Source organism: Microcebus murinus, chromosome 15, assembly GCF_040939455.1.
Source record: "Microcebus murinus isolate Inina chromosome 15, M.murinus_Inina_mat1.0, whole genome shotgun sequence".
Lineage (NCBI taxonomy): Eukaryota > Metazoa > Chordata > Mammalia > Primates > Cheirogaleidae > Microcebus > Microcebus murinus.
This window is the reverse complement of record NC_134118.1, coordinates 3,195,604-3,218,915: the sequence shown is the minus strand read 5'-3', so window position 1 is coordinate 3,218,915 and position 23,312 is coordinate 3,195,604. Positions and strand designations below refer to the sequence as shown.

At 37.4% G+C, this 23,312-nt stretch overlaps 1 protein-coding gene across 2 annotated transcripts in view; it reads left to right on the top strand.

Annotated features, from left to right (window-relative positions):
- The first annotated feature begins 9,045 nt into the window (after positions 1-9,045).
- The window catches only part of LOC105873487 (GLIPR1-like protein 1), a 28,966-nt gene continuing 14,699 nt past the window's right edge, over positions 9,046-23,312 (top strand). Inside the window, exon 1 of one of the 2 annotated variants that reach the window (XM_076010762.1) lies at positions 9,046-9,337. In XM_076010762.1, the coding sequence (XP_075866877.1) occupies positions 9,164-9,337 (174 nt within the window). In that variant the 5' untranslated portion in view covers positions 9,046-9,163. The remainder of the gene's footprint in view (positions 9,338-23,312) is intronic. The other variant, XM_012768438.3, reaches the window with a different exon arrangement.

Here is a 23,312-nt window from a genome sequence, read left to right as displayed (position 1 = left end):
CCTGGGTTCCACCCATGGTTGTACATGTGGTTCATCCGGGCATGCTCAAGTGATGTGACTTTTAACCTGGGAGGGGGTGGCAATTGCAAAACAACTCACAATTCTGTCACATAAAACTTGAGCCAGGTTGGTCTGGTGTGGTTACAGATCCTGCCCCCCCCCCTTTTTATGACTGTTCCTGAATCTTGAGGGAAATGGGGCCATCACCACTCTAGCTACTTCCTGCTGACTATAGGTTAGAGGAATGAAATTGTTTCGTGTTTCTCTGTGGGGGTTTCCCAGTATACAGATTGGTAGGGTGTGAAGTCCATATGCATGGGGAGATAGAATGCTCAGACAGTGATTAGTATATACAAAAGTAAAAGTTTATTTATTTTCCCAAGAAAGAAAGGAGAGAGAAAGGGGGGGGGGGTAGAGGGGAGAAGGGAGAGAAGAAAGAGAGAAAAGGGGCCATGACACAAAGAGGAGGAAAGAAATGTTGGGCAGCAGGAAAGTTGTTTCCTGCTTTTAAATGGTAGAAATGTTTTTTTCCCTTTTCTCTGCTTCAGGGGACTGATAACAAAAGCGATTGTGAAGCTGCTCTGTTAGTATTTTCTGTTTCTCACGCAGCAGATTGACAGTAGAAATTAGTTTCTTTCTTCTTGATAGTGAAGCTTGCAGGTCTACTCTCCACTCAGACCTTTTTCAAGGCTGAGAAAGAACTCAGAGATAACAAGCTAGGCCACACATGTTTTAATTAAAGGGTAGTTGTGTTGTGAGTTCGTTTCTCTTACTTTCTGTTTGATAGTTTATTTTCCTCTGTTAGATAGGTTATCAGTAAGGCCACCTTTCAAAGACCACGTTTTAGAAGGAATTGTTTCAACTCAGTTCCAGATCAAAGGCATAAAGAGCTAGCAATCTAAACATTACTCATTCTGGAGAAGAAGGAAAAGCTTGAGTTCCCACCCAGGTTTCCCATCAAGTCTGTTTATACAAATGAGATGGTGGCTTCTGTCTGTAGGGTGCTGGGATGTGGGGTGGTCACCATGGGCTCTGGGACTTCCAGGCTCCCATCTCTCAGATTATTCTTCTCCCAAGCCTCATGCTCATCCTCTGTGTGCCACCATCAGATGGCTCCTGTGCACTGGGTCATGCCAGAAAGGAAGGTGGTGGCTGCAGAGTGAGATGCTCCTGTCACCGAGGCTGAGCCCAGAGGAGCCAGCAGGGCCCATCTCCACCCAGACTTCAGCGGGCACGGAGGGAGTTCTGTGCAGGGTGGTCTCTTTCCTACTGTACGATCCAGTGGGCCAGATCTCTCCGCCTCTGAGCACAGGGCCAGCACCACCACCCCTAAAACTTCCCAGCCCACTTTGGGGATGTGAGGCTGATTGGCTTCCAAAATTACAGAGCCCGAGGGGAATTTCCACCCTACGAGTCATCTATAAATCCATCCCGCACTGCTGGACAAAGTTCACACAGAGGGAAAGCAGGAAAAACAGGGAAAGCCATGTCATTGTTAGGAAATAAATACTTACTAAGTTGTTTAGACAACACAAAATGTAATATTCATTCACCAAATAATTTAATTTTGGATTAAATATTAAAAAATAGCAATTTGGGTGATCATACTTCTGTATTTTTAAGCATTCAGTCATTACTGCCCCGGTTGCCTTCCCCAGCTTTTTTGCTCATCAAAATTCTGTACATTCTTCCAATGAATAGAGATGTCATTCCTCATGAAAATTTCTCTAACCCCCACATTTAACTATTCCCTCTTCTTTGAACATCCATATTTTATATAAATTCCTATAGTTAAATGTAACACTGTTGGAATTATAAATCTTGCCCATAAGACTAGAGGCTCCTTGAGAGAAGTCTTCATCTCATTTATTGCTGGGCCTGTAACACCTAATATTGTACTAAGCACATTATAAGCACAAAATAAATCAATCCAAAGGAATCCAGTCACTGATATAACATTTTAAATAAACATAATGTATACTTTCAAGTAAGATTGGTTTATGATCTTTTAAGCCTCCTCTGAATATCAACTACATTATATATGATATGACCATTAAAAGTATTTTAAAAATTTTTAATAACATTGAAAATGCTTATGCTTTATGTTATATAAAAAAGCAGGATACAAATCATACATACAGTTTACAATGGTGTACCAATTATGCATAAATCCACCAAAATGTTAATAGGGTACATCTTTTTTATATTTTCTGTAGTCATAGATAATGTTTTCAAATAACAATAATGAAATAATAAGTTTAATTTAAAACAAGGAAAACTAACTCAAGCAGTGGCAAATTTTCAAGTAATTATTATTATTATTATTATTATTTTGAGACAGAGTCTCGCTTTGTTGTCCAAGCTAGAGTGAGTGCCGTGGCATCAGCCTAGCTCACAGCAACCTCAAACTCCTGGGCTCAAGCAATCCTACTGCCCCAGCCTCCCGAATAGCTGGGACTACAGGCATGCGCCACCATGCTCAGCTAATTTTTTCTATATATATTAGTTGGCCAATTAATTTCTTTCTATTTTTAGTAGAGACGGGGTCTTGCTCTTGCTCAGGCTGGTTTCAAACTCCTGACCTCGAGCAATCCGCCCGCCTCGGCCTCCCAGAGTGCTAGGTCAAGTAATTATTATCTTCAAATTTCATGGTCCCATTCTTCAAATCTAGAAAATACTTATCCTAAATGTTTGTGAGTACAAATAGCAATAAGAACATGAAGAAAGGATCAGAAAATTATTTAATGATGCCACAAGAGGAAAATTATATAGCTTATATACTTGTAGTGGCTTCTTCTAGAGAACAGCTGAATTTGGCTCTTAGAAGAAGTAATTCCTTTAACTTCTAAATCCATTCACATTCATGCAGTAATAATGCACTGTACTTTGAAAAAGTTAGAATAAATACAAAATGATATATCTTACTCTAATTCTAAAGAAACTATACAAATTACATAATAATACTACATGGAAAGGAATCATATGGTTAATAACTGTTATTTCCTACACCAAAATGAACTTTTGGAAGCCAGTTACATTATTCCCTGTGCTAGTCTGAATAGCATACCCCCAAAGAGGTCCATGTCTTAACCCCCAGACTCTGTAGACATGTTGCTTTACATAGAAAAAAGGGCTTTTCAGGGTCAGGTGCTCATACCTGTAATCCTAGCATTCTGAGGGGCCGAGGCAGGAGGATCTCTTGAGCTCAGGCGTTCCAGACCAGCTTGAGCAGAAGTGAGACCCTGTCTCTACTGAAAATAGAAAAATTAGCTGGGCGTGGTCGTGTACACCTGTAGTCCCAGCTGCTCAGGAGGCTGAGGCAGGAGGCTCTCTTGAGCCCAGGAGTTTGAGGGTGTGGTGGGCTATGATGATGTCACAGCAATCTACCCTACTCTGTCTCATTCATACATATATACGCACATAAATAGATAAATTTTTAAGAAGTTTTCAATGGGGAGATTATCCCGGATTACTGATGGGCTCAAAGTAACCTCCAGGGTCCTTAGAAGAGGGAGGCAGGAAGGTCAGAGTGAGACAGAGACCGAAGGACGGACGCAAGGTCAGAGAGGAGCAAATGTGCTCTGCAGCTGGCTCTGAAGACCAGGGAGAGGCTGCGAGCAGCCTCCAGAGGCAAAGAGGCAAGGAATGCCTTCCCCCTGGAGCCTCCCCAGGAGCCAGCCCTACTGACGGCTGAGTGGTAGCCCCTTAGCACTCCTTCTGATCTCCAGAACTGTGAAAAGAATAAATCTATGTTCTCTTACACTAATAAGTCTATGATAATTTCCTCATGAGCAATGGGAAACTAACGCACATCCCTCTTCTCTATCACAGTGAGATACACGTTTATTTTCTTCACTCATTTCCTAAAACTGTGAGTTTTGGTTTAGCCAGGGTAGGCTAATGGAAATATTTTTAGCAAATAGTATTCTTTATCTAATACAAAGAATAAAAGAGTGAATAGTCCAATTAGTAATTATGTGGTGATTGGTAAAAATGTTTCCAAGGGAATGTTGAAAATAATCAACTTGCAATTATGTATAGAATAAAACTCAGGTGAATATCCTGTCATCAAAACTTTGCATATTTTATTATATACTTCACCCTTCTATTAAAAAGGATACATTTTTGTTCAGTGATTCATTCATATTTTATTTTTCTACAATTAGACTTGGATTTATTTAATAGTAAATTATCTCTGTTTTATAAAGGAAAGATAGCATGGCACAGTGCCAGCCTGGAGTTAGATAAACTTATGTTTTAGCCCTGATTTTGCCCCCTCCCATAATTAAAGGTTGAATAAGAAGTTAACCTCTCTGAGCCTACATTTCTAATGGGTAAAATGAATTTAATATTAGAACTTTTCTCATTCTGCTGGAATAATGTAACAGTCAACAAATGGTAACTGTCATTATTATTAAAATGTACTTTTATTTCATGCACAATGAAAGATATCCCAGTTCCTTACTATCTACATGGTTCCCTTCACCCCATCCCAAGGGCTCCCTCCCTTAAAAAGCCCTTTCCTTAAGCCTAGAATTCTACTCTGAGAGTAAAATCAAGAAGACTTACCAAGCAACATTAGACATATTCTGAAATTAAAATATTACAAATCATCCTATTGGAAAATACTCCTACAGCACTATAGATGGTTTTCTTTTCAAAGCTATTTTTCACAAAGAAGCAACTTTTTAGAGTTTCTATTGGTTTGTTTTCATTTTTGGTTGCTTGTTTGGAGGCTAGGGTTTGGCTGGTTGTTGGATTTGCTGTGGTGATTATTGGTAATGAGCCCAAGCTGAGACAGGGACACTGAGCACCCAGCAAAGCAAATATCTCCACACAGCAGCCTCTCAGTAATTTACATTTTAGACCAGGGGTCCTCAAACTTTTTAAACAGGGAGCCAGTTCACTGTCCCTCAGACCATTGGAGAGTGCGCACTGTGGGCCCAAGACGAGTCGGCTGCTAAGCAGGACAGGCAGCGGCAGCAAAAACATCCAGCGAGCTGGATAAATATCCTAGGCAGGCCATATGTGGCCCGAGGGCCGTAGTTTGAGGATGCCTGTCTTAGACTGTAGCCAAATAATAAAAAAACAGCAACATTTAAATGCTCAAATGTCTAGGTCCTCCTAGTCCCTGTACTTCCCCAGTCATGACAGTCATCACTCTTCACAGTAATAAGCTGTTTTCATTTTCCTAATAAACTGTAGAGACCATGAAGGTTGGTTTCTCCTGCCCTCAATATAGTATAGATCTCCAGGATGTGCAGAATTAGAACAGCTAGGCCACTGACACCTACTTTGAGAATCTTAAGATTTGGACAGGGTTTCAGAGATAAAAATGGCCCAACCTTCTGATTTTCAAGTTGAGACCCAGAAAAGTGGATTTTACTTTGCCAAATTGTTTTCCAGTTATTGCAGAGCCTGAGCACAGTTTTTAGACCGCTTTCCAGTACTCCATCCTTGCTGATACAGGTGATAGAAGAATAAGAAGGGAATTAACTTCAGTGGCTAAAGAACACCAGAAACCTAAACTTAGTGGCACTAGAATCAGAATTGCAAACAAACACCTGTAAGCCAATCTTTGGAAGAGATGCCAAAGGCTGTCTTTGTCCTAAAGCACTGAATATCCAGTTGGGATGTGTTGGGGCTAGGGGAGGCAGTCACGAGATGTTATTACTAGCATGTAGTAAATATTGTTGGCGAATATCTTAGTGTTACCAAAATGAATTGAGCTCATTGCCCACTTCCCTCCTTTTAAAAGGATGATTATTTCCATTTTCAATTATCATTTCTCTCTTGGTTGGGGATATTCCTGACTATTTTGTTGCTGATACCACATCAAAACATAATGGAAAGCCAAGAATAAACTGATCTAATCCAGATCATAAACAAGAAAGAAAGAGTCTTGTGAATATTATTTTGTATTTGAGCTCCATGAGGGCAGGGACCAAGTCTATCTTAGATGCCAGGTGATCGCAGACACAGGCATCTGAATCCAACCTGTTTTTCCTGATTTCAAACAAGACAGAGTAATCCTCCTTGCTCCCACATCACTCCCCTGAAATTAAATTAGACTTCAGAGCACCCACAGTGTACCCAAAGTTATTCTCCACTCATATCTGGGATTCCTGGACAGACCAGGGACACAAGGGACAACTAACATGACTTGACCTGACAAACTCCGTAATGAACAGGCCCAGAGTAGGAGGGCTGGAAAATGTATAAACTAGGGCGATTTCGCCAAAAACCATCTTCAGATGGCTTCATATGGGCCAGGCTGGAAGGGACAGCTTCCTGGAAGGCTCTGTATCAAGGGTCCTCAAACTTTTTAAACAGAGGGCCAGTTCACTGTCCTCAGACAGTTGGAGGGCCGTGGGAGAATGCAGTGCACATTCCACACATGCGCACTGTGGGCCCGGAACGAGTGGGCTGCTAAGCAGGACAGGGAGCCCCGGCAAAAACACCCGGCAGGCCGGATAAATGTCCTCTGTAGGCTGCATGTGGCCAACAGCCATAGTTTGAGGACGCCTGCAGTCTGTACAGTCTAGGCAGTGTCTTCAGGTTGCCCAGCAACAAGTGCCTCCGGACAGGGGCTCTACCTGCCCTTCTCACTTCCAGGGAAAAAACGGGGTTGTCAGCCTTGCTCCTTTCTCGCCATTTACCACCACCCAGTATGCACCTCCCTTCCTGCTGCTACCGCCCGCGTTACTTAAGACCCTGTGGAGCTCGCTGACCTGCTCACCAGAAAGCCCAAAGTCAGACCCACCGCGGCTGCTGTGTGGTCTTGGCCTGATTGATTCTGCTGAGTGTATTCCACAAAGCACCATTCTATGCTCAGCGCCCATACTGACACTTTGAGGGGAAATAATTTAAGCATATGCTGTAATAACTGCTCTCAAGGTGCTTGAACGTATTTTTAAAAAGACTGAAGTACATTACATAGAGAGATATCTAGATATTAGACATACATATTGTTGGAATATAGGACTCAGAGACATGTAAGATCTCAGGAGTTTTGCAGAGCTTTGCCTTGAAGGAATCTGTGAGGGAGTTAGTTTACAGACCAGCAGCCGCCTGGCAACAGTGAGCCTCTCACCAGTCAGGGGCGTAAGCAAGGCACGATGCCTGTCTGGAGACCTGGGGCCAGCACCTGGAGCTCGTGTGAGACAGAGCTTGGCATGCGGTCACAGGTGAAGGACTGATCTAAGAATGCCAGCCCAGCAGACACCTGCAGCTGAAACCAATTAGCTTCAAGGACAGTTCCTGCTTCACTCCTGACCACATGTCTCAGTTAATGAGAAACTAGATAAAGAAATATATAGCCTCTATATTTCTGTTTAGTTTTCTGCTAACTGACAGTTTTATCTTTAACTTATATACTCAGCTAGGTCTATTCTTAACTTAGGGCTTAGAAGTTTATGTTAGAAAAATTTTCTAATCATTTGCTCATGTAGATAGAATTAATTAAGGGATTTCTAGAAACTTTTGGGGAGCCTTGAAACCTAAACGAATAATCTGTACACATAAATCTGTAACCACTGGCAACCAATTGCTGATGCAGGACTTCACTCAGGGCCTCACAGCTCATGGGAATCCTGGAGGACCCCTGACTCCCCCATTACTTTAAACTGCACATTGCCTCTGTCTCTATTACTTCCAAATCTCTTGCAATGATCCTGCCCAGGACCTGTTTTGCTGGAAATATAGCTAACTCCTGGCAAAATATTACCTTCAGTATGTGTGCATAGGTATGCATGTAGAGGATTGCACATATAATTGCATGTATTGCACACACGCATATGGGTGTGTATGTGTGTGTGTATACATAAAATTACAATTTATAATGAAAAGGGCATAAGCCTAGAAATCAGGAAACCTCCATTTTATTCTTTACTTTGACAAAATTTTTTGTGTTTGCTCTGTGCACAATGTCTTTGGGTATCGACTCCTCATCCATTAAGGGAAAGGGCTGGTTTAAGATATTTCTAAGGTTCCATTCTGCTCTAATATGCACTAACTTTCCTAAATTACACAGGAAAGATTCACACACCCAAATTAGAAGGCAGATTTTATGAAGCTCAATCCAGTTCTGTTCTCACATAATCATTTTGCTTTTCTAATCTACAGTATTTTCTCAAAATTAGCATCCCTCAAAAGGCATGTGTCTAAATGTGCAGATTGGAGCCAGTTAGGAATAAAAATACAAATACATTTTTAAAGCATAAAAAAATAAAAATGGTGAAGTCAATGAGTATAATATCATCACTCTATTTCTCTGCTGTACTCTATGAAATTCATCCACCCATTAACCCACATAGAAAGTAAAGCAAAAATAAACTGAAAAAGGCATAAAAATGAAACCAAAAATGATTTTTAAAAAGTTATCAAAGATCTTAAAAAAATTCTGGTATTCAATTAACCTTTGGCCATTCCACAAACAGATATTCGAGAAACACTATTGGGACACGCCCTTGACCGCCCTTGGTGCTTAAGGTTTGTGTACTTAAATTGTTTTGTCTGTCCCGGAGGTCTGGTCCCCGCCCGCCCTGGGGGTCCGGTCCCCGCCCGCCCGCCCTGGGGGCCCCGTCGCCGCCCGCCCTGGAGGTCTGGTCCCTGTGTGTCCTGGGGGCCCCGTCCCCGCCCGCCCTGGGGGCCCCATCCCCGCCCGCCCTGGGGGTCCGGTCCCTGCCCGCCCTGGGGGGTCCCGTCCCCGTCTGTCCTGGGGGCCCAGTCCCCGCCCGCCCTGGAGGTCTGGTCCCTGTCTGTCCTGGGGGCCCCATCCCCGTCCGCCCTGGGGGCCCGGTCCCCGCCCGCCCTGGGGGCCCCGTCCCCGCCCGCCCTGGGGGCCCCGTCCCCGCCCGCCCTGGGGGCCGGTCCCCGCCCAGACCCGCCCTGCAGGGCTGCGCCGGGTCCGCGCAGAGCGTTTGGTTCCCACTGCCCGCACCAGGTTGCCCCGGCGGCCCGGGCGTTGGTGGCCGGCGACCGCGGCTGCACGTCGCGCCCCCGGCGGCACTGCCCGCGCGTCCCAGCCTGCCGGACATCACCGCGCTGGGCTCCCGGGCTCGAGCCGGGCAGGACGCGGAGCGGGGCGAGCGTGGCCCGGGGGCCGTGGAAGCCCGAGCGCCCAGCCGTTACCGTCCGCAGTCGCGGCTCTCCGCGCTCTTCCATGGCGCTGAGGAGGGCGCTGAGCTGCCTGTGGACCTTAGGCCTGTGCCTCGCAGCCGGCAAGTCCCCCGTGATCCCGTCCATCGCCGACCCGCACTTCATAGACAGCTGCCTCCGGGCCCACAACCAATGGCGCGGCAGAGTCGAGCCCCCCGCGGCCGACATGAAGTTCATGGTGAGAGGGCGCGGGCTGGGCTCGGGTCGCCGCTGCGCCCTGGGGGCTCTGGGAGACACAGTCCACCGGCTTGTCTGTGCTGGCTCGGTCTGGACAGGTGCGTGCGGCTAAAAATCACCTTCGGATGGGCTATCTCCTCCGAGGTAATGATGGGAGTGGATAAGAAAGGGAAACTCAGCTGCTGTCATCTAGGACTTACCTGCGGAGGGCGGTGTTTGGAAGTTGCTTGGTTTTCCCCACTCAGGTGTGTGTGTGCTTCGCACAGGGTTGTCGGTTTTCTCCCCGCCTTTGGCCAGCCGCTTCCCATCCCGCACAGCCAAGATACTACTGCAGATATAAAAGCAATAGCACAGGGGTAGAGATTCTCTTGTTTTCTTACCTATTTTTATATAATACGAACCCACTTAAAACAACACTTCATGTGTAGTGTTCGTTTGAAAAAAATCCTCTGCAAAGATGTGAATAATGAAATCAGTGCTTGAACAATATCAGATGGTCATTTTCATGAAAAATAACGACATGAATTTTAATTCCAAAGACATTGAACTGCTCGTGTCTTTCGTAGACTTCCATCATATAGACAATAAGGCAGAAGAGAGTATTCTAGTAAAGAATAAGCATAAAGAGCTTTAGGTTATTAAAATAATCCATAGGATTTTCAACATTTTAAACAAATTCTTGACTGTGAATTGTATTACTGGAAATTTCCCTTGCATTATAACTTTTTCTTGCTCCTAAATATATCATTATGAACATAAATGTTGATAGTATCAGTCTATTTTATGTACTATGCAGATGTAGACACTTTGTAACTCATATCTATTCCAGCTGTCTTCCAACAGAAAATAAAATGGAAGTAATTATAAAATTACAACTCAGGCACTAAAATACATTTAGAACAGCATTATTTTACTGTATGGGAAAATGATATTTTGAGGGGAAAGGTAGTTTCAAATAGGCTCAAAAAATAAAACAAAAATAAACTTACCTCTTTAATGCAGAAGTATTAAAATATTTTAATATATAATATTTACCTTAATCTTTTCAACAGGTTGGGGTGGGGAGTCTAGGGCATGAATGAACTAGAAATAATAAACTGAATTCAGAAATGCTAATATTAGTAGTGATATTGGTGATGTATTTTGAAAGAATTTTATTGCATAGTGTATGATATAAAAGTAAATGTGGGGTTAAATATAATAATATTCATATTTCTTTAATAGCATTGACTACTTAAAGAAAATGAAATGCAATGTATTGTGGGGTTTATTATGAAGTAGAAGCAAAATACATCACAACCAAAGCAGAAAGAAAGTTGCTTGATTTTCACCACTAAGGTTTATATATACTTTGCACAGGTTTGTTCATTTTCCCTCCCACTTTTTGGCTAGCCACTTCCCATCCCGCACAACCAAGATACTATTATAGATATAAAAGAAATAGCACAGGGGTAGATGGGGGTTGAAGTGGTGTTGAGGGGCAGAAATAGAATTATTCTGTTGAAAGTTCCTTACATTGTTTGTTAGGAGTTATAATAGTTCCAGGCAGACCAGGAGAAGTTAAGAATGAACATTTTAATATCTAGAGTAACCACTAAAAAATACAGAGGTAGACCTAAAAATCTAATAGATAGAATACTATAAAGTGCTCGATTAATTTTAGAAAAAAGTCAGGAAAAAGGGAATAAAGGAACAAAGAACATAGGAATAAGTAGAAAATAGATAATGGCAGACTAAAATTTAACCAATTTAGAATTATATTAAACACAAATGACTAAACGCTTCTATTAAAAGTAGAGATTACCAGATTGGATTAATTGTTTTTATACACAAACAGGTCACAGACAGGATCAAAGTAAAAGAATGAAAAAATACATTATGCAAACTCTAAACATAATTAAGATAAAGTAGCTACATTTATATCTGACAAAGTAGATTTTAAGACAAGGAGTATTACCAGAAACAAAAGGGGAGGCTGGGAGCTGTGGCTCATGCCTGTAATCTTAGGACTTTGGGAGGCTGAGGTGGGAGGATGGGTTGAGGCTGGAGGATCATTTAGGCCGGAAGTTTAAGACCCCATCTCTACAGGCTTGCTACCAGCATTTTTAGGCTAGAGGAAAAATAAAATGGAATCTGACATAATGTTTCATTGTGTGCTCAGTAATTAAATCTTTAGTAAAGAATATGAGGTTTTAGGGATTTCATCTGACCTCTTTAGGTTTGGGTTTGATTATAATATTTTTGCTCATTTTCATTGATGTTATCAAACACTAAATTTTCATTTTTTCTAAAATAACCAAAACTATTAAAATTAAAGAGCAAAATTATAATTAATTAATACCATTTTTAGTATTTTAAATATTTTAAAATTTTTAGAAAATTTAATTGTCTTATATATTTTTATAGATATCGAATTATTTGCCATTCTAGTGTTCATGTACATCTAGTGGCCAAAAAGAATTGTCACTTAGATAATATACAGATCTACATTTATCCCTACTTAACAAAAATTGAAATTGCTAGCATCACAAAATACGCCCCCTGCCCATCCAAATAAGAACATGAATAAAAGTAAGGAAATGGACTTTCAGTAGTACTGGTAAATAATATTATATTATGCAAGAATCTACTGTTTTCATATAAAATAAAGGATTTAACAAATTAATCTTTTCTCTTACCTTAGAGCTTCTGAATTTCAAATTCCTCTTGGATTCTGAAGCAATATCTATCTCCAGTATCATCAGTGATAATATTCACAAACCTATGCATTATGCCATTCAAACAGAGACACTTTTATTTTAAAAAGTGTGGCAAAGATACAGGCATTTAGTGTTGTAGGTCAAGCTATACCAGTGCTAAGGTTTAAAATGGGGATAATGTTTTGTTTTATAATAAATTGTGTGTGTGTGTGTGTGAGTAATATGTGATATCCCATACAGTCTGAGACCATAGCAAGGATCCTTCCTCCCTAGGTCTCAGGAAATTAGAAGTTTAGATTTTTATTATGACTGTACTCTACATTCAGGAATAAATTTTATAAGAGGCTAGGATAGGCTGTGGTATGAAATAAACCCTGCAATCTCAGTGGCTTAGCAAGACAAAGCTTAATTTCTTACCACAAAATGTTGTAGAGAGAGTGAGTTAGGATTCAACCTCTCTTGTTAGGGGAAGAGGGAGCCCCCAACCCCAGCTGACAGACAGGCAATATAACAAGAGCTTCCAAAGTCACTGATTAGATAATTTCTTTACCAATATGAAGAATAAAACAGTATCTAATGATTGTCTTACTATTTTAAATTAAAAGCTTTAATATTCTTTCACTTCTCATTTATTCCCCATTTTTGGTTGAATTGATATAACTTTTATATTCAAATTGTTGTTCTTCTTGTTTGTTATGTTGGAGGTGACTCATAATAATGCAAATAAATTTTAAGACTGCAAGTGTTGGCAAGGCTGTGGAGAAATTAGAACCCTTGTAACACTCATGGTGGGAATGTAAAGTATTACAGCAGCTACAAGAAACAGTGTGGAGATTCCTCAAAAAGCTAAAACTAGACCCACCATAGATGTTCAGTAAGCCCATTTCTGGGTATATTACCAAAAAAACTGACATCAGGACCTCAAAGAGATATCTACATCCTCATGTTCACTGCAGCTTTCTTCACAAAAACCAAGATTTGGAAACAACCTAGTTGCCCATTAAAGATGAATGGATAAAGAAAATGTGGTACATAAATACAATGGAGTATTATTCAGCCTTTAAAAAGAAAGAAATTTTGCCATTTGGAACAACATGGATGAATCTAGAGGATATTATGCTACGTAAAATGTGCCAGTCACAGAAAGACAAACACTGCACGGTTCCACATATGAGGTGTCTAACGTGTTCAAACTCACAGAAGGAGAGAATATAACAACATTTGCCAAGGAAACAGAACTGGGGAGTTGTTATTCAAAGGGTATAAAGTTACAGATATAGATGAATAGGTTCTAGATATCTACTGTACAACTTAATGCCTGTAGTTAACAATATACACTTCAAAATTTGTGACTGTGGTGATGGTATTACATGTGTTTGCTTAAGTCCAAACTCATCAACTTGTACATATTAAATGTATGCAATTCTTTGTATATACCTCAATAAAGCACTTTATTAAAATATTACTTTTTTTTATAGTACTCTCAGGAATTTTTGAATATTGTTACTATACTGTTTTTACTGCTCAACATCATTCTTTTTGTACCATCCATGTATAGTATGATTTCTTCAGCAGCATGCTAGCACATCCCAACATCCTTCTGCCCTCAACTCCAAGCATAACATAATGTTTCTTGCAAAAGCACAAGCAGAAACATCATGATTATATGAGCATATTCTTAAAAAATAGTGTGGGAACTCTCCAGCAGATGAAACTATTAAAATTATCTTTGTTTTGGTTTATATATTGAAAAATTCTTAGTAGACGTTCTTCTTCCTCCTAGTGTAGAATATCTTCAGTTATAATCAATAATATGAGGGCTTGAGTTTAAGTAAACATAGGATAGGTGATTGAGCTTTTCAAAGTTATGGCTATCATGGCAAATTTATCTATTTATGAGTTAAAGTAGAATATTGCTAAATAATTTTCCTTCCTAGGACCAGAGACTTAATAGCAATTAAGTTTTAGGTGAAAGTATTGCCAGATCTAAGGGGTCTTTAAAATATTTTCCCTAGAAAGATTTGCAGTTACATGGTTAAATTGGGGAAAAAACTTTAATTATGATTTACTTGAAAATTCTACAATGTAAATAGATGCTTTTAGGAATATACATATCTAGATAATTATAATTTGTACATCTTGTGCATTGAAATTGGATTGAAATACGTATTTGGAATGCTTATATATAATTCCTTACTCCTCAGATACTAATTTCTGCTCTTTCATGGTAATAGAGTTTACTATTTATATATTATGACTAGGTCTTAATTAAAATGGTAGAATGATTTTCTCTTGTGTCATACTTTGGATAAGGGATAATTTGACACAGAAGTCAAATTATCTTCTATGTCAGAACTATGTTTTAATTAATATTTTTCTTTAAAAATATATATTGGATTTAAGCTGCATTTTTCCCTTTTATTATTATTATTTTTTGCCCAGACCATATTTTTATTTAGTGGATTTGAAAAAACTGGAAAGCAAGAATAATCTAAATGTCAATATTACCTAAAGTCATCTACAGAATTAATGCAATCTCCATCAAAGTACCCCATCATTCTTTACAGATATAGAAAAAATAATTCTTCACTTTGTATGGAACCAGAAAAACCTTGGATAGCCAAAGCAATCTTAAGCAAAAAGAACAAACTGGAAGGCATCAGTCTTCCTGACTTCAAGCTGTACTATAAAGCAATAATAATTAAATCAGCCTGGGACTGGCACAAGAACAGAAGCATCAATATTTGGAATAGGACTGAGATTCCATCTGCATATGGTAACCTAATCTTTGATAAAGCAGACAAAAATATACAATGGGGAAAAGAATCTCTCTTTTCCTTTTAAAATAGAGAAATCTCCCAATGATTCAAGCAAAAAACTAGGACTCTTCTAGGCTTAAGGGAAGCTAAAGTTTTCTGGATTCCATACCTAAATTGAGATATCTTGGAGGAAAGAATGAATTGCATAAAAATTATAGTTAAGAATATATTACGTGAAAAGTCCTGGCTTGAAAATATTTGTTTGCTATTGTTTATTTCCTATTAATTTAGTTCTAGAAATGTATCTGCCTCATAGTAACTGTGAATAAAATAAGGTTCTATCTTCATGGTATTTTACCTGTTTCAAGTATATTGAATTTTGGTACAAGGGAACTCATCATTCGGTCAATTTTTTTAAAAGAGTCAATTATGAATAATCCTCTGGGAGCCGCTGAAGGCTTGCTTTGCTAGTGTAAACAAATTTTTTGAATACAACTATTTTTGTAGTTCAAAAGAAAATGAGTATTTATTTTTTATTTGTATAAATTTAAGGCATATAAGTGCAGTTTTGTCACATGGATATACTGCATAGTGGTGAAGTCTGGGCCTTTAGTGTAACCATCACCCAAATAATGTACAATGTGCTCATTAAGTAATTTCTTATACTCTCCTACCATTCCCAGTCTCACATGGCTATTATTCTATGAAAATGTCAAAAAAGAATTGAGGAAATAAACAAATGAAATTAGTTAACAGAATGAATTTAAATCTACAATGTCAAAATGGAAATAAGATGGCATTTATTTATTTTCATTAAATCAACTTCAATCTAAGTTTTAGTCCTCACATGGGCTAAAAAGTGGGCTATTTATCACTGTGATACCACTGACACTCTCCCTGCAGGTTTGGACATACCACTTCTCCAATGCTAGTCCTGTGGCACAGAAATCCTGGTGAAGGCTGGTAGAACCCAAGTCATATGTCCTATCTTCCTAGTCCACCATTCTACTGTCCCTGCTGAAATCGTGGTATATGCTCAGGGCTGTGATTTTCATACTGGATGTAGCCTTTATTTTTAGCTACTTAAGCTTTCTGCCATGCCCAAATTCTTGAGCCAAACTCATCATACCAAGAACCCAGAAAATCTCGACAGAAATGAGAAAAAGGCAATCAACAGATGCAAACACTTAGGTGACATAGATGTTAGAGTTATCTGATAAAAATTTTAAGGTATAATAGTTATAAAAATAAAGAGCAATTGCAAAAATGCTCAAAACAAATGAAAATATATAAAGTCTCAGCAAGGAAATAGAAGTTATAAAGAAGATTCACATGGGAATTTTACAACTGAAAAAAAAAAACTCAGTGGATGGATCAATAGCAGAATGAATAAAAAATGAATAGCAGAATGACAAAGGATAGAATCAGTAAATGTGAAAATAGGATAGAAATTACCAAATCTGAGCAACAGAGAAAAAATGTACAAAAAAGTATAATGCACAGAGCCTCATGGATGTAAAGGACAATAGTAAAATATCTAACATTTGTGCCATTGGAGTTTCAGAAGGAATGGAGAAGCAAGGGGAAGGACACAAAAAGTATTCTAAGGAATAGTGGCTGTGAACTTCTAAAATCTGGATAAAGATATAAACAATGAATCTGAGTGAAGCCCAAACATGATGAAACCAAATGAATCCATGCCACGATAAATCATAATCAAACTTCACAAATCCTAAGACAAACAAGAGAAGAAAAAAACCGAAAAGCCCTTTAAAAATAACTAGAGAAAAACAACCCTATAGGAGAACAACAATTTCAATGACAAAACAATTCTCATCCAAATTGATGGAGGCCAGAAGAAAGTAACACAATGTTTTTAATTTCAATTTCAAAAAGTGGTCAACTAAGAATTCATACTTCAAGAATGAAGGTAAAATCAAGATGTTCTTAGATTCAGAAGAACAAAGATAATTTGTCATGAGCAAAGAATGGCTAAGAAAAGTTCCATCAGGAATGAATAAAGAATAAGGCAAAGAGTAAAACTATGGGTAAATATATTAAGCTGGGTTTTTTCTTATGGTTTCGTAAATTATGTTTGGCAGTTGAAACAAAAATTACAGCATCATCTGATGTGGTTCTTAATATATGTAGAAGAAATATTTAAGACAACTATATAATTGGTGGAGTGGATAGTAAAGGAATCTAAATGGAAGTAATGTTTCTATATTTCACTCAAATTGATAACATGCTGGCACCAGTATCTTATAAATAGTCAAGTATATTGCATAATATCCATAGCAGTCACTAATACATTTATATAAAGACATATACTGAAAACGCTATAGGTAAATCAGAACAGAATTCTAAATAACATTCACAATAAGGCAGGTATAATAAAAACAGGAATTAAAAAATGGAGAGAGCTATGAGAGTTTTTCCAACATTTTCTTCTACAATTCTTATAGTTTCATGCCTTAGGTTTAAGTCTGTTATCCACTGTGAGTTGATTTTTGTGACAGATGAGAGGTGTGGATCCTGTTTCAGTCTTCTACATGTGGCTATCTAGTTTTCCGAGCACCATATATTAAATAAGGATTATTTCCCCCAGTGTGTGTTTTTGTCTGCTTTGTCAAAGATTAGATGGCTATAAAAGGATGGCTTTATATCTAGGTTCTCAGTTCTGTTCCATAGGTCTATGTCTCTGTTCTTGTGCCAATCCAATACTGTTTTAGTTACTATAGCCTTGTAGTATAGCTTGAAGTCTGGTAAATTGATGCTTCACAATTTGTTCTTTTTGCTTAAGATTGCTTTTGTTATATGGGGTCTTCTCTGGTTCCATATGAAGCATAAAATTATTTTTTCTAGATCTGTGAAAAATGATGTTGGTATTTTAATAGGGATTGCATTGAATGTGTAGATCACTTTGGGTAGTATAGTCATTTTAACAATGTTAATTCTGTTGCCCCATGAGCTTGGTATAGTCTTATAGTCATTGGCCTATAGAAAGAATTTATGAAGAAGACCCCAAAGGCAATCACAGCAACAACAAAAATAAATAAATAAGACCTGATCAAATTAAAAAGCTTCTGCACAGCCAAAGAAACTATCATGAGATCAAACAAACAACCTACAGAATGGGAGAAAATATGTGCATGATACACATCTGATAAAGGGCTGATAACTAAAATCTATATAGAACGCAGGCAAATCAGCAAGAAAAAAAATCAAACAACCCTATCAAAAAGTGGGCAAAGGATATGAACAGAAACTTTTCAAAAGAAGATAGACTAATGGCTAACAAACATATGAAAAAATGTTCAGCATCTCTAATCATCAGGGAAATGCAAATCAAAACCACAATGAGATATTACTTATCTCCAGTGAGAATGGCCTTTATCAAAAAGTCTCAAAACTATAAATGTTGGCGTGGTTGTGGAAAGACAGGAACACTCATACACTGCTGGTGGGACTGCAAACTAGTACAACCTCTGTGGAAAGCAATATGGAGATACCTCAAAGAGATACAAGTAGAACTACCATTTGATCAAGCAATCCCGTTACTGGGCATCTACCCAAAAGAACAAAAGACATTGTATAAAAAAGACATCTGCACTAGAATGTTTATAGCAACACAATTCACAACTGCAAAGATGTAGAAACAACCCAAGTGCCCATCAATACATAATTACACAATTAATAAAATGTGGTCTATGTATACCATGGAGTTCTACTCAGCCACAAAAAACAATGGTGATCTAGCACCTCTTGAATTATCCTGGATAGAGCTGGAACCCATTCTACTAAGTGAAGTATCCCAAGAATGGAAAAACAAGCACCATATGTACTCACCATCAAATTGGTTTTAACTGATCAGCACTTAAGTGCACATATAGTAATAACATTCACTTGGTGTCGGGCAGATGGGAGGGGGTTGGAAGGGATGGATAACACACACACCTAATGGGTGCAGTGCACACTGTCTAGGGGATGGACACGCTTGAATCTCTGACTCAGGTGGGGCAAGGGCAATATATGTAAACATTTCTACACCCATAATATGCTGAAATAAAAAAAAGAAATGAAAAAAAATAGAGGGAGCAAAAACAAAACAATAAAATGAGAGATTTATGCCCTGATATATGATAAGTACATTAAATGAAAATTGTTTAAATACATCAATTGAAACACAGGGATTGGCAGAATGGATTAAAGAAAACACAAGCCAATAATCTACTACAATCAGGAAACTCACTTCAAATATAATATAGTTAAAAGCACAAAAATGGATAAAGATGTATCATGCAAGCATTAATCAAAGAAAGCAAGAGTGGTTTTATCAATTTCAGATAAAGGAGACTTCAGAGCAAAGAAAATTACTAGAAACAGAGAATGGCATTACATAATAAAAAAAAAAAAAAGCAAACTGTAGTAGAGGCATTGTAATAAAAAAATTTGCATGTCCCCAACAATGGTACCTTCAAAATATAGAACAAAAAAATTGATATAACAGAAGGACAGAATAGAGAACTCCTAAATTATAGTTGATGATTTCAATTCTCTTCTCTCAAAAATCACACAGGAAATCAGCAAGGTTATACAATAACTGATCAATACCATGAACCACCTAGGATATAATTAAAATTATAGAACACTCCATCCAACAACTACAAAATATACATTCTTTTCAAGCATCTATCGTGCTTTCACCAAGATTAACCATATCCCAGACCACAGAAAAAAAGCTCAACACATTTAGGAGAGTTGAATATATAGAGTGTGTTCTTAAAACACAGTGGAATTAAACTAGTAATCTATAGAACAAAGATAACAAGAAACTCTTCTAATATTTGCAAATTAAACACACTTCTAAATAATCCCTGAACCAAAGAGGAAGTCTCAAAGAAATTTTTAAAAAATGTAGATGTGATAAATATATCAAAACCTGTATCATGCAACTAAGGAAGTGAAGAAAGGGAAATGTATAGCACTAAATGGTTACATTAGAAAAGAGAAAATATCTTGAATGGATAATCTAAGTTCCACCTAAACAACCAATAAACAAAAAGCAAATAAACATGCAGAAGGAAGAAAATAATGAAGATAACAATATAAATCAGCGAGGTTGCAAAGAGAAAAACAGAATAAAATTAGTGATTCGGTCATAAAAAGGTGGTGAACTAATACCTTTTGTAACAACCTGGATGAAAATGGAGACCATCCTCCTAAGTGAAGTATCAGAAGAATGGAAAAACAAGCCCCACTTGTACTTTCTTTTAAGTTGGAACTAAATGATCAACACTTATGTGTACGTATGGTAGTAAAATTCAATGGAAATCAAGCAGGTGGGAGAGGGGAGGAGGGGATGGGTACATTCACATCTAATGGGTACAATGCACACTGTCTGTGGGATGGACACCCTTATAACTTTGACTCAAACTGTACAAAAGTAATGAATGTAACCAAAATGTTTATACCCCCCATAGTATTCTCAAATAATAATAATAAAAAGCTCTCATTCTTAAAAAACCTCTGTACCTCATTGAGAAGCTGAATCTTCCTTTCTGAGGCTTCCAGTGTGTACACATTAAAATAAATTTGTATGGCTTTTCTCTTATTAAAAATAAAATAATATGAAAGAAAATAAAAAGAAAAAATAATAAAATTAGTGGAATAAAAATCCTGTTGTTTGAAAAGATCAATGAAATGAACACATTGTAGCTAGACAGACAAAGAAAAATAAAATGAAGGCATACATTACCAATATCAGGAATAAAATGGAAATAGCATTACAGACCTTTCAGACATTTAAAGCATAATAGAGAGATACTATGAATAACTCTGCACACACAGATTGGACAAGTTAGTTGAAATGGAGTAATTCCTGGAAAAGTACATACTAGTAAAGCATACAAAATATGAATAGATACTTTGAGTAGTCCTGTAACTATTAAAGAAATTTAATTTGTAGCAATCTCTAGGCCCAGCTGGCTTCACTGTATACTTCCAGCAAATGTTCAAAGAATAATTGATAATTGTACATAATCTTTACCAAAAAATAAAAGAGGAAGGAATACTGCCCAACACACTTTATGAGGCCAGTATTACCCTGATACCAAACCCAGGTCAATATGGTGTAAGAATGGACAACTACAGACCAATATCTGTCATGAATGTAGACACAAAAATGCCCAGAGAATATTAGCAAATCAAATCTAACCATATCTTTAAAAATTGATATGCCATGATCAAGTGGGGTTTATCCAGGATGTAAGGCTGGTACAACTACAACATTAGAAAATAAATTAATATAATTGACTATGTTAGCAAGCTAAAGAACTATCTGCATGATTATATCATGAAGATAAGAATAGAAATTGATAGAGAAAAAGCATTTGACAAAATCTGATACCGGTCAATAAAATCTCTTAACGGAGACAAACATTTTGTCAACTTGATAAACAGCATCTACAAAAAGCCTACAGCTAAAATTATAGTTAATGGAGTATGATGCATCCTTTGTCTTTAAGAAAGGGAAGAAGGCTAGGATGCATACTCTTACCACTCTTATTCCACATGGTACTGAAAGTCTTGGCCAATATGACAAGGAAAAAAAGAGAAAGCAATAAGAAATGTGCAGGTGGGAAAGGAAGAAATCAGCAGTTCCCCTTGCACATGATACTATATGTAAAAATTCTAAGGGATATATGCAAAACCTTATAGAACTATTGTGTTCAGCAAATTCACAGGATACAAGATCAACATACAAAAACCACACATATTTCTGTATATTTGTAATGAACTTATGGAAACCTTAAAATGGAAAAATTAAAATCACAGTATCATTTCAAATCATTCAAAAAAGAAATGCTCAGGTATAAATTTAACAAAATATGTATAGAATTTGTATGCTGAGAATTATAAAAAGCTAATGAAAGGAATCAAATATCTAAATAAATGAAAAGATGTACTGTGTTAATGGATTAGAAGAGTTAACTAAGTAAAGATTATTTCTCCACAAACTGACCTGAGGGTTTAATACAATTTTTACCAAAATTCCAGTAACATTTTCTGTAGATGGAGAAAAATTTGTTCTAAAATTTATAAGGAAATCATGATGGAGACTCAGACTTTTGGGGGGAGGGGGGAAATGGGCATTTATTGAAACCTTAAAATCTGTACCCCCATAATATGCCAAAATAAAAAAAAAATTTACTGGCTTAAAAAAAAAATTTATAAGGAAATACAAAGGAATGAGAATAGCTAATCAAATCCAATTTGTTCCTTTTGCTTAAGATTGCTTTTGCTATACGGGGTCTTCTCTGATTCCAAATGAAGCATAGAATTATTTTTTCTAGGTCTATGAAAAATGATGTTGGTATTTTAATAGGGATTACATTGAATCTGTACAATGTTAATTCTGCCAACCCATGACCATAGTATGGTTTTCCACCTGTTTACATCCTCTGCTATTTCCTTCCTCAGTGTTTCATAGTTCTTCCCGTAGAGGTCTTTTACCTCCTTAGTTAAATATACTCCTAGATATTTTATTTTCTTTGTTGCTATTGTGAAGGATATTGAGTCTCTGATTTGGTTCTCAGTTTGACTGTTGTTTGTGTATAGGAATGCTACTAATTTCTGTACTTTGATTTTGCAACCTGAGACTTTGCTGAATTTGTTTATCAATTCTAGTAGTCTCATGGCAGAATCTTTGGGATTTTCTAGATATAACATCATATCATCAGCAAAGAGCAATAACTTGACCTCTTCTGTCCCCATTTGGATGCCCTAGATTTGTTGCTCTTGTCTGATTGCTCTGGCTAGGACTTCCAGCACTACGTTGAATAAGAGCAGTGAATATTATATTATCTTAATGTAGCTTTACAATAAATCTTGATATCTGGTAGAGAAAGTTTCCAGTTTTGTTCCACTTTTAGTAAAGTATCTTAACTATACTTGGTCCTGTTCATTTCTATATAAATTTTACAGCCAATTTTCACCAAAACAGCTACTTGGATTCTTGTTAGAAATAAGTATCAAGATAACATTCTTTGCAATGTTTTAGCTTCTGATCCATGAACATTTTATATCTCTCCATTTGTTTAGATGTTTTAAAATTTCTTTTAGTGATGTTTTATAGTTTTCAGTATAGCCATCTGGTATATCATTTACTAGATTTATTTATACATATTAGATATTTTTGATGCTATTCATTTGTAGAGTATATACGGAAATACAATTTATTTTAGTATATTTTCCTTATATCTGGAAAATTTGATAATTTAACTCATTTCTAACAGTTTTGTTTATGTATTCATTTGAATTTTTAATGTATCCACTTATGTCATCTGTTAATAATGAATAATTTCAATGTTTATATGTTTTATATATTTTGTCAGGTTATCAATAGCTCTTATATTTTATAATACACCTAATCTTTTATAGATTGTTAAATAGAAGAATGAGGACAGACATCTTGTTTCATTTCCAATCTTGAGGGAATGCTTTTACTATTTCATTT